The following is a 12,870-nucleotide window of genomic DNA, read 5'->3' as shown; positions in this document are numbered from 1 at the left end:
TTTTTTTTTTTTTTGAAGACTGGGTCTTACTTTGTGGCCCTTGGTAGAGTGCTGTGGCATCACAGCTCAGAGCAACCTCCAGTTCCTGGGCTTAGGCGATTCTCTTGCCTCAGCCTCCCTAGTAGTGGGGACCACAGGCACCCACCACAACGCTGGGCTATTTTTTGTTGCAGTTTGGCTGCGGCTGGGTTTGAACCTGCCACCCTCAGTATATGGGGCCAGTGCCCTACCTACTGAACCATAGGTGCCACCCGACTTAGTCTCTTTGAACCCTTATATGTAAAGTGAGTATAATTTACCTGCTTCATGGGAAGGATAAGTGAGCCCAAGCACTACCTATAGTGCCTGGCACACAGTAACTACTCAGACAGTGGCAACTGTATTATTTTCCAGGGAAATCTGATAGCCCATAGTTAAAGTAGATGTGGAAACCACCTATTGCAGACAAAGTCTCAGAACCAGCCAAAAAAAAAAAAAAAAGACAAGCCTCTGTTGAACAACCCTGCAAACTCAAACCAAACAGATAAAGTAACTGTATTAGTAAGACTTATGTTGGGTTCCCATGAATTAAAAAAAAAAAAAATTAAAAGCTAGACAGACTGGCATCAGTCCTGGTCCTATTGCTTACTGAGAGAAAGGGTCAGTTGACGAGCTGGACCGTGGGAGACAGGCCTGATGAACCTTTGCTTACAGGGTGGTGGGGTAATAATATGTGGAAGTGCCTGGCCATAGTAAATACTCAGTAAAATTGCAGCTGTTTTTATGAAGTATATATTTAACTCAGTATTATACATCATATGGAAAGAGAAGCTTGTGCCCGAGAAAGGAGTAGCAGGGAGGAATCTAAACGCAGGAGAGCAAGCCTAAAGGAGCCTGTGAGTCGGCAGAGTGACTGAGGGGTGAGAAAGAGGAGCCAGCAGGGGGACGCTAGACTGCAGATTTGCTGGGACTCAGTAGCTCTTTGGGGGGTTTTGTTGGTTGAAAGGGGAGAAGAAAATAGCTGGGCTCCGGCTGCCTGGGAAGAGCAGAGTGGACAGTGAGGAGCAGCAGTGGCAGAGGGGACAGACTTAGTTGTTGAAGACTCAGTAGGATGACTGTTTGTAGGAAGCTTTTATTAAAGGATAATACTTGAAGTGAAAATGAAAAGGAAAGCAGGAACATTTGTGTATAATTTCCATTGGCTGGGATTAGAAAATGAGATAGTTTGATAGACCTTGTTATTTAAAATAATCTTCCAAAATAAGATGATTTTATACATGGCATCCTCCCCTCAGACTGGCATAGACTCTGATGCTGAGGGTTAATGCACATAAGCATGCAGTTCTTTTTTATGCTCTCATATCTAGCTGCTACTTTATTTCAGAAAAATCTTTGAAGGTAAAAAAAAAAAACCCAAAAATTATGAACAAGAAAATCTCCAAATCACTCTTTGTGGTTATAATACTGACTATAGGTTAAATTTTATTTAGAGGATAATTTTTTTTTTTTGAGGCAGAGTCTTGCTTTGTCACCCTCAGTAGAGTGCTGTGGCATCATAGCTCACAGCAACCTCAAACTCTTGGGCTTAAGCAATCCTCTTGCCTCAGCCTCCTGAGTAGCAGGGACTACAGGCGCCTGCCACAACACTGGCTAGTTTTTCTATTTGTAGTAGAGATGGAATCTCAGTCTTGCTCAGTCTGGTTTCGAACTCCTGAGCTCAAGTATTCTACCCGCCTCAGCCACCCAGCATGCTAGGATTACAAGTCTGAGCCAGCACGCCCAGCCCATGGAACTTTTCTATTGTGGTAGCATGGATGAGGCTGCTCTAAGCAGTTCCCTTGGTGGATGTGGAGAGCATTGGCAAGATGGTGAGGGGGAAGACAGAACTAGAGAGGGAGGCAGAGGCTGTATTGTGACAGGATTTGGGTGCTGAGCAAAGGAGTTTCAGATGCATCTTAAAAGCTGTGGTGAGCAATATGAATGATTTTAAATGGAAGAGTGATAGCTACTGTTTAAGCTAATTTCTTCCAAAACTTGGATGGAGGACTAGAATGGAGCAAGAGAGTGAGAAAGTACAGCTTGTATTCATCATCATTGTCGTCATTATTTTGAGAATAAGGGCTTGAAGTAAGATGGCAGAACAGGAGAAGAGGGGCCAGGGAAGAGAAAAACAAAAGGCTCACAGATCATGGAGATTGTTTGAACTTGGGACTTAAGGCAGAGGAGGCCTTAAGTGGGTCCCCTCAGCATCCCTCAGTGCTGATAAGGTCACTCAGGGAAGATGGGAACCAGTGCTTTGGGGTATAAGAGGTGATGAATTAATGTACAGGCATGGACATGTTCTATAGGCAAGTGAACTTAGTGATCTGTAGCTCATTAGAGACAATCTAGGCTGGAGGTAAAAATTTGGGAGTCAAAGGTAGAAGGGTAAGAGTTGTCACTAGGGTAAGGATGAAAAGTTAGGAGTGGAAGGGCCATGGGGCACCTTGGGGAATTCTTACCCCCTCATCCAAGTAGCAGATGAGATGTACTCACAAAAGAGCCTAAGAAAGAGTCCCCACAAAGTAGGAGAAAAGACAAGAGAGAGTGGGGTCACTGCTGAAGGGGGAGATTGCCAGGGAAAGAATGGTCCACAGTGCAGATGCAACAGAGAATTCAAGTACCTTAAGGAACCGCAGAACTATATCCTGTATTTGGAAATATGTTATTGGTAATCTTAATGAAGGCAGTTTTATCAGAGGGTTGAGGGTAGAGAGTGAATCATGGGAGATTAAGGATATATAAAAGGTGAGGAGTTTGAGTCAGTGACGATAGATAATTTCAAGAAACATTGTTAAGAAGTGAAGAGATGAGTTGTAGGAATTAGAGATGTGAGAAAATTAAACATGTTTATCTGCAGAGAGGACAAAGTACCAGAATAAAGGGAGACGGTGAAAATGTCAGGAGGGGGGAGTTGCTGCAGGTCCTGGAGGACGTGGGGGAGAGTGGACAGCAGAGTGCAGGGGAGAGACGGGCTCTCAGTGGAAGAGCAGCTTCTCCTTCACCCCGTGGGAGAGGAGCACCAGGTGGTTGCAGATGCAGGGGGAGAAATTGGGAAAGTTCCCGTGCAGGCAGACACTGTGTTTTTATTGTGTGATCTTGGGCAAATCGCCTGTCTGAGTTTTGTTTATTTAAATGTGAAAGAGAGTTCCTAGTAGGGCTGAAGTTAGAGGATACGAGGAAAGCTCTTAACAGTGCCATGAACATTGAGCCCATGGTTGATGCTTAGTAGGATTATTTCTTCCATCTTCCCTTCCGTTCATTACCTTGAGATATAAAGTCTTCAAAAAACGATAAGGAGATTGTGTGTTACACACAAAAGTGACGTCAGTGACTGATACCATTGCACAGTGATGCTCAGAGAAGCAGCAGTAGTGAAGTGGTATTTAAGGATGCCTTTAAAGAACGCAATGTACTATTTGTCCTTTTCTTTTTACTTTTTTTTTTTTATCCTGTCTCAGTTGTCCGGGGTAGAATACCGTGGTGTCACAGCTCATAGCAACCTCTAACTCTTGGGCTTAAGCGATTCTCTTGCCTCAGCCTCCCAAGTAGCTGGGACTACAGGTGCCCACCACAACACCCAGCTATTTTTTGTTGTTGTTGCAGTTGTCTTTGTTGTTTTAACTAGTCAAAGCTAAGTTCAAACCCACCAGCCTTGGTGTATGTGGCCAGTGCCCTTACCCACTGAGCTACGGGCACTGCCTATTTTTCATTTTCTTAAATAAAAGCAAAGATTAAACAGGGTAGTGAGGCTTAATAAGTTATGTTCCTTGTTTTAGAAAACCATTGTATAATCAAGACATTCAATTAGAGTTGTCACTAGAGTCCTTGAACTAGGCAAATGCCAAAAGAGATGTAACTGGTTTTATCTTTACGTATCTAAATATGGTTTTTTCCTCTCCCTGTCTTATCTCCTACTGACAAACCAGTTCCTCCCCCAATAACACAAAAGGAACATACCCACATCTCCAAGGTTTTCCCAATCTTTCTTTCTGTGAGTGTAAATTTAGACTTCAGTAAAGTTACTCTTATTGAATGTCTGCTCTTTTACACAGTTGGTCTCTGCTTTCCTGTTTGTAGTGTTTACTTTATTTTAGATTTAAAACTTTTCTGTGTTTGCAAGATGTCATTAATTTAAAGTCCCTGGACTTTTTATGTTTAGTCGGTTATTGAGTATCTGCTTTGCAAGGACATAGCTGAGTCTGAGGATTTTGCAATGATAAAAACTCACCTTCTCAAAAACTTTAGGAGAGTCAGATAAGTATTGTGATAAGTGGTATGATACGTATTTTTATAAAGACAGGGTCTCACTATGTTGCCCAGGTTAGTGTTGAACTCCTGGCCTCAAGTGATCCTCCTGCCTCAGCCTCTCAAAGTCTTAGGATTACAGGCATGAGGCACTGTACCTGGCCAATTTTTAAGTATCAGTTTTGGAAAATATTTGAGAATTCTTTCTGTAAACACTTTTAAACTGTGCTTTTCTGAAGATATTTTCAAAAGATTTTTTTTGAAATCTTAGATGGGATTAGACTTTATGCCACTTTTATTAAAAAAGATTCCTTAGTGTAATGGCTGTTCTGACTTGCATTTGGTTATTAGGCCAGTTTTAATTTTATGTTGTTAATTTTAGTCCCTTCCAGATATGCAGCATATTCAGGAAGAAAACTTATCTTCCCCACCATTGGGTCCTCCCAACTATCTACAAGTGTCCAAAGATTCTGCCAGTACTAGTAGCAAGAACTCTTCTTGTGACACGGATGACTTTGTTTTGGTTCCACACAACATCTCGTCAGACCACTCATGTGAGAATCTTTTCTGCTTGTACACATTATATTTAACTTATTAAACTAGTATTTTTTTTTACCTTTATCTCACACTTCCTTGTGTAGGACACCTTTTCAAATGGGGATTTTATTTAGTTGCTTGAATTTTTGGAATTGTATACCTACTTTTCCAAAATCTTCTCAGTCATCTTTTATAAAGTTTGAATTCAGAAGGTACATGAAAATTTTATAGGAAATGATCTCAGACTCTGTTTGTATCCAAATAGCAAGAAATTGAAAAATGAGCAGAATGCATGAAATCAAGGAAGGAATTAAAGGAAGAACTCATTTGGGAAAAAACGTATAAGAGTCAAAGGAATCTTTAAAACAATCTGGTGTTGGGCAGTATCTGTGGCTCCAGGAGTAGGGCGCTGGCTCCATACACTGGAGGTGGCACGTTCAATCCCGGCCCCAGCCAAAGCTGCAAAAATAAATAAAATAAAACAATTTGGTGTCTTTCAGAAAATACTTTCATAAGTTCAGGAATGAGCTTCGTAAATATATAGGAAGAACTTTTTTTTTTTTTTTGAGACAGAGCCTCAAGCTATCCCCCTGGATATCACAGCTCATAGCAACCTCCAACTCCTGGGCTCAAGTGAGTCTCCTGCCTCAGCCTCCCAAGTAGCTGGGACCACAGGCACCCGCCACAACGCCTGGCTATTTTTTGGTTGCATCTGTCATTGTTGTTTGGCAGGCCCAGGCTAGATTTGAACCTGCCACCTTAGGTGTATGTGGCTGGTGCCTTAGCCACTTGAGCCACAGGCGCCGAGCCAGGAAGAACTTTAATAAGAGAACTAGAATCCAAGTTAAGTAAATATAATCTGTATACTTTGCAATAGTGAAGGATACAGAATTCCTGCAAAAAAGAGAAATTAGGTAAACTATTAACACAGTGATTGCCAGACTAGAAAAAAGTTTTTTCCTTGGGGCCATGTTGTTTTTTTAGGTCAAGACAGGTCAAAAGATGTGTGAGTTATATATGCCTCATGAGGACTGGGCCCCAAACTAGCATAAATTACTTACAACTCACATGATAGTTAATTAAGAAAAAGAGGGAACCATGGTTTAGCCATCATGGAATAGGATTAGAAAACCTAGAAGTTTTTTTAACTTTCGTTATTTTTAAATATATAGCATACTGTATTTGCAGTGGCAGAAAAGGAAGAACAGAATAGTTAAATAATAGCAAATGTTGACTTCGTAGGAGGTGCTCGTCTCAGGAAGTCTGTTCAGTTGTGTGTGACTCTTACTTAACAGGCACTCACGTGCTGCTCCCTGTCACATGGCCATAGTCCCCAGACTGCACAGACTTACGGATTTATTGGCTGGGGAGGAGAAAACATGGTCTACAGCAGTGTTGGGGCAGTTTATAATTAGTAGTATTATGAGAACCAGGAATTACCTTTAAAAATCATTTAGTACAGTGCTTTCATTTTCTTTTTTAAAGAAATTAAAACATTTAAAATTAAAATCATGAAATGTTTGAAACAGAAAACAATACAGCAGATACTCAAGTCACCCTCCACGCGTTGGGAGTTGTACTCTAGGGGGTACACTCAGGTCACCTACCATTTTGCCGTATTTGTTTTAGATGTTTTTTAAAATATTGCAGGACACCTGAAGTATTCCCTTTTTTCTTTCTACTCTTGCCAGAGGTATTTTCTTTCTGCAGATATTTTGATACTTCTACATATTACGCATTCATACATAACATATATTATTTTTGTATCTTAACAGTTAATAGGTTGAACATCCCAAACTGAAAAACCCAGAACCCAAAATGCTCCAAAATCTGAAACATGATGTGCAGATTTTGGATTTTTGGATCTGGAATGCTCAATATAATGTAAATATTTCAAAATTGAAAAAAATTGAAATCTGAAACACTTAAGGTTCTAGACAGTTTGGATAAGGGGTCTCAACTTGTGTGAGTAAATGGTACAGAGAGTGTTTACTTCCGTACTTTGATTTCCTATTCCTGTCTTTATATATTATGATCTAGGTGCGTATCTGGTTATGTATCTACCTCATTTTATTTATTTTTTATTAAATCATAACTTTGTACATTGATGCATTTATGGGGTTCAGGAGACTCCTTTGATACACAATGTGAAATTCTTACATTGAACTAAGTAACACGTTATTTATTTTTTTAATGGCTCACAGCAACCTCAAACTCTTGGACTTAGGCGATTCTCTTGCCTCATCCTCCGGAGTAGCTGGGACTACGGCGCCTGCCACAATGCCCGGCTATTTTTTTGTTGTAGTTTGGGGGCCGGGTTCAAACCCACCACCTTTGGTATATGGAGCTGGCACCCTACCTACTGAGCACACGTGCTGCCCATCTACCTCATTTTAATAATTGAATTTTATAGTACAAGTATAGCACAATTTATCTATTTCCTTACTGATTTATACTTGGATTATTTCTGCCTTTTCAGTATTCAAAATGTATTATAATAGACTTCTTAAATTTTTAGTTTTTTCCACATTTAGCTTTACCTAGAATTCATCTGAAGATCTTTCAGGTATCCCAGTGTTATTAAATATTTTCTTATTGCCACTGGTACACAATGCCAGGTTTGTCATACCAGGTTTAAATAGAGGGTTGAGTTTCTTTTAAGATTCTGTATTCTGTTCCATGGGTCTATTTCTTTTAAGATTCTCTATTCTGGGCTCAGCGCCTGTGGCTCAAGTGGCTAAGGCACCAGCCCCATACACCTAAGGTGGCGGGTTCAAATCCCCAGCCCGGCCCGCCAAACAACAATGCTGGCTGCAACCAAAAAATGGCCAGGCGTTGTGGCGGGCGCCTATAGTCCCAGCTACTTGGGAGGCTGAGGCAGGAGACTCACTTGAGCCCAGGAGTTGGAGGTTGCTGTGAGTTGTGATGCCATGGCACTCTACCCAGGGGGACAGCTTGAGGCTCCGTCTAAAAAAAAAAAAAAGATTCTCTATTCTGTTCTATTTGTCCATAGTATGATAATGTAAAACTTTATGTGTGTCAGGGATGTGGCAAACATCCCCAAACTATATGTGTATGGTCAGGGATGGGGAGGATGGTCACAGAACGTTCTAGTAATCTTCAAAATTACCTGTCTATGTTTGGCCCTTTACCCTCCACATTCAATTAATTTCAGCTTGACCAATTTTATGAAAACCACATTGGGTTAGTGGAATTACATTGATTCTATTTAGGGATGGTAAGGATCTTTACAGTAGTAAGTTGTCTAATGTCTAATTTATTTTGATACATTTTTATACTTTCATACATAAAGAGCATTCATATTTTTAATTTTATTCTAGTTATGCTTTTTGTGGTCATATAAATTTTTCAAAGTGAGGGCAGTACTTGTGGCTCAGTGGGTAGGGCACCAGCCCCATATACCGAGGGTGGCGGATTTGAACTCGGCCCCGGCCAAACTGCAACCAAAAAAAGTAGCCGGGCATTGTGGTGGATGCCTGTAGTCCCAGCTACTCGGGAGGCTGAGGCAAGAGAATCGCCTAAGCCCAAGAACTGGAGGTTGCTGTGAGCTGTGACATCATAGCACTCTACCGAGGGCAACAAAGTAAGAGTCTGTCTCTAAAAAAAACAAAAATTAAAAAAAAATTTTTTTCAAAAGTATTTTTTTGTGTTGCCAGCTCTCAGGCATCAGTTCTCAGTCCTCATCGTCTTGATGTGTCTACAGCATTTGTTAGAGTAGACCACACCCTTCTTAATTATTAAAAATTGGTTATTGTGAAATATAAGACATTTAAAACATCTATATAGTTTTAAAGTAATATATATTACTATTATAGTAGTGGTATTTTGTACAAATACCATTTTGCATTTTATATAACAAATACCTGAATGCCCTCCTGATTTTCTTACCTTTCTTTGTCTGATTTTTCATCTTTTTGTCTTATTGTTGTACTTCTAGGGAAATTGCCTTAATGGTTCCTCCTGACTATTTTGTTTTTTCATTTATACTCTCGTGTTTTAAATTTCCAGAAGTTCTTTTTCTAAGTATTGGGTTTTTTTTTGAAACGGAGTTTCACCATGTCACCTTCAGTAGAGTGCTATGGCATCCCAGCTGACAGCAACTTCAAACTCTTGGGCTTAAGCAAGTCTCTTGCCTCAGCCTCCCAACTAGCTAGGACTACAGGTGCCCACCACAATGCCCGGCTGTTTTTTGTGACATTTGGCACTGTTTAGCTGGCCTGGGCTGGGTTCAAACCCACCAGCCTTGGATTGTGTGGATGGCCCCGAACCACTTTGCAACAGGCACTGAGCCCTAAGTATTGTTATTTTTATTTTAAGATTCAATATTTTGTTATGTAATCATTATTAAGGATGGAGAATTTGGTTTGGGTGAGGTGTCTCATGCTTATAATCCTAGTACACTGAGAGGCTGAGGTGGGGGGATAACTTGAGCTCAGGAGTTTGAGACCAGCCTGAGCCAAAACCAGACATCTACAACCCCCCAACCCCACCCCTGTCTCTACTAAAAATAGAAAAATGAGCCAGGCATCCTGGTGGGTGCCGGTAATCCAGCTACTTGGGAGGCTGAGGAAGGAGGATCACTTGAGCCCAAGAGTTTGAGGTTGCTGTCAGCTAGACTGATGCCTTGGCACTCTAGCCTGGGTGACAGAGTAGACTCTGTTTGTAAAAATAAAAAAGGAACTTTTTTAAAAAAGAAACTGTTAGAATTTCATATCCTTTCCCCAACCCTATGCAAACAGGCATTCTCCAACCTCCACTCCAACAAAAGACTGATGGACATTTATGTATTTGGAACAGAGTAATAAAACAGAGTGTGTCTGGGCTGGGTGTGGTGGTTTGTGCCTGAAATCTTAGCACTTTGGGAGGCTGAGGTGGGAGGACCACTTGAGACTGGGCATGGGCAACATAGTGAGATCCCGTTTCTACAAAAAGTGTTTAAAAGTTAGCTGGATGTGGTGATAACACATGTCCGTAGCCCTAGCTACTCAGGAAGTTGAGACAGGAAGATCCCTTGAGCCCAGAAAATTGAGGTTACAGCAAGCTATGATCACACCACTGCACCTGGATGACAGAGTAAACCCTCTCTCAAAACAAAAACAAAATAAAACAGAAAACACCGGAGGGTCTCTGGACTGTAGAACATTAGGAAGAACTAAAGACAAAGGTACTATACTGAGAAAAGGTACTGACTATTGAGACCTCCATACTTCTTCCCCCATTTTGCTACCCCAAATAACTACAGGTTTATACTTTTTTTTTTTTGAGACAGAGTCTCACTATGTCACCCTCAGTAGAGTGCAGTGGTGTCACAGCTTACAGCAACCTCAAACTCTTGGGTTTAAGCGATTCTCTTGCCTCAGCCTCCCAAGTAGCTGGGACTACAGGCACCTGCCACAACACCCGGCTTTTTTGTGTGTGTTAGTGTAGTTGCCATTGTTGTTTGGCATACCCGGGCTGGGTTCATACCCGCCAGCCCAGGTATATATGTCTGGCGCCCTAGCACCAAGCCGGGTTTATACTCTTTTAGATAGAAGACAGGATAAGTCTTTTTGGAGAAACTGAGTAACCTCCAAAAAGGAAATAGTCCAAAGCAGTGTTCTAGCCATATCACCCAATGGGCTTGAGACCCACATATAGAGCTTTCCAGTTTTATTTATTTAATTTTTGTCACCCTTGGTAGAGTGCTGTGGCATCATAACTCAGCAACCTCAAACTCTTGGGCTTAAACAATTCTCTTGCCTCAGCCTCCTCAGTAGCTGGAACTATAGGCGTCCCCCCACAACACCTAGCTGTTTTCATAGACGGAGTCTTACTCTGGCTCAGGCTGGTCTCAAACTTGTGAACTTAAGCAATCTACCTGCCTTGGCCTCCCAGAGTGCTAGGATTACAGGCGTGAGCCACTGTGCCTGGCTCTGTCAACCTGGCTAGAGTACATTGGTGTCATTAATAGCTCACAGCAACCTCAAACTTCTGGGCTCAGGTGATCCTCTAGCCTCAGCCTCCTAAGTAGCTGGGACTACAGGCACCTGCCGCAACACATAGCTGATATATTTACTGTTTTTAGTAGAGAAGGGCGTCTGGGTCTTGCTCAGGCTGATCTCAAACTCCTGAGGTCAAGTGATTCTCCCACTTTGGCCTCCTAGATTGTTAGGATTACAGGCATGAGCCACCACACCTGGCCTGTATTTTTTTAAATAAATTTTATTGTGTATATTTAAAGTATATAACATAGGGTTATGAAATATACATGAGACAGTTCCCAACATACAATTTTTTGACTTTATGATGATGTGAAATTGATATACATTCAGTAGAAACCATACTTTGAATTTTGATCTTTTTCTAGCCTAGCAATATGCAGTATGATACTCTCTGCGTCTCCCTGTCAGCCTGGTGGTGACAAGGGTAACCTACCTCTTCATTACAAGAGGTGTGCAGGGCTTTGTTACACAATAGGCTTGGAGTTGATGATTGTGCCTAGTTACAGGCTAGTCTAAGTGTTGAGAGCACATTTGAGGTAGTCCAGGTTCAACTCCTGATGTTTGGTATGTTAAATGCATTTTCAGTTACAAGGGGATCTCAGGATGTAACCCCATCGTGAGTTGAGGAGCATCTGTGTACAGTAAATGGTTACTGTAAATGGTTACCATTAATAGTAAAACATGTTAACATAGTCATTAACTCATATGCTTATTTTCCCCCCAGTGGCATGAGTAGCTATCATCTATTCATTTAGCAAAAATCCTGAGTATAAGACACTAAAATTGATTATATTCTAGCTGCTTCTATCTTTCAAACTTTCCTGCTCTTAAGTCCTACCATTCTTGCTACTCTTGAAAGGTGTCTCGTGCTGCTGGTTTCTGGTCCTGCTGTGGTGTGAATGGTTTTACTCCTGGGCTTTTCAGCTGGCTGTAGAGAGACACTATCTGCTTGTTCATCAGCTTTCTGGCTTCCAAAGATTTGTGGTTATGGTCTTTCCTGTTCTCTTTGCCCTTGTGAGTTTAGGCTCTTCTCTTTTCTATTTTTCCCTTTTCCCTGTAGTTTCAAAATAACAATATTGGTTCAAAATACATAAATATTATTTAAAATATGATTTTAAAGGGTTTTCTTTGGTAGGGACAATGTCTTACTATGTTGTTCAGGATGGTCTTGTATTCCTGGCCTCAAGCAGTCTTCCCAATTTAGTTTCCCAAAGAGCCAGGGTTACTGGCATGAGCCACTTCACCTAGCCTTAAAATTTCTTCTTCTTCTTCTTTTTTTTTTTTTTGTTTGAGACAGAGACTGACTTTGTCACCCTGAGTAGAGTGCCACAGCACCACAGCTCACAGCAACCTCCAGCTCTTGGACTTAGGCGATTCTCTTGCCTCAGCCTCCCGAGTACCTAGGATTACAGGTGCCTGCCACAACACCCTGCTATTTTTTTGTTGCTGGGTTCAAATCCTCCACCCTCAGTATATGGGGCCAGCACCCTACTCACTGAGCCACAGGCACTGCCCAACCCAGACTTAAAATTTAAAAGCCATTTAAAATATTCTGTGGATTTTTTTGTTCTTAGGATAATCCCATTACAGGTATGCAATCAAATGCCTGCATTTTAGAGTCACTTGAAAAAATTTCCCTCCAATGATTAAGCTACCAACTTGGTCAGGTGTCTTTACTTTCGATTTCTAGACACTTTCTTTTCCTTTGTTCTTCCCTTCCCTTTCCCTCTTCTCCCTGTCCCCTTTCTCTTTCCCCTCTCATCCCCAGAATCTTGCTTTGTACCCAGGCTATAATACAATGAATAGTATCATCATAGGTCACTGCAACCTGAAAGTCCTGGGCTCACGTGATCTTCCTACTTCAGGAGGTGTGTGCTGCCAAGCCCGCTAATTCTTCTATTTTTTTGTAGACATGGGATCTCACTCTTGCTCAGGCTAGTCTTGAACTCCTGAGCTCAAGTGATCCTTAGGAGCCTTGGCCTCCTAAGAGTGCTAGGATTACAGGCCACTGCCCTGGCCTTTATTGGCTTTTATTTATTTATTTTTATTTTGTTTTTTTTTTTTT

General features: G+C 41.3%; 1 protein-coding gene across 2 annotated transcripts in view; it reads left to right on the top strand.

The window, feature by feature from the left end:
- ULK2 (unc-51 like autophagy activating kinase 2) overlaps positions 1-12,870 on the top strand; it is a 104,104-nt gene that overhangs the window by 46,695 nt on the left and 44,539 nt on the right. For both annotated transcript variants that reach the window (XM_003791063.3, XM_023514015.1), the window contains exon 13: positions 4,649-4,820. In XM_003791063.3, the coding sequence (XP_003791111.3) occupies positions 4,649-4,820 (172 nt within the window). The remainder of the gene's footprint in view (positions 1-4,648; positions 4,821-12,870) is intronic.

The sequence above is a fragment of the Otolemur garnettii genome, unplaced genomic scaffold, assembly GCF_000181295.1.
Source record: "Otolemur garnettii isolate 467f Iridium unplaced genomic scaffold, OtoGar3 scaffold00046, whole genome shotgun sequence".
Lineage (NCBI taxonomy): Eukaryota > Metazoa > Chordata > Mammalia > Primates > Galagidae > Otolemur > Otolemur garnettii.
This window is presented reverse-complemented; position numbering and strand designations above follow the sequence as displayed.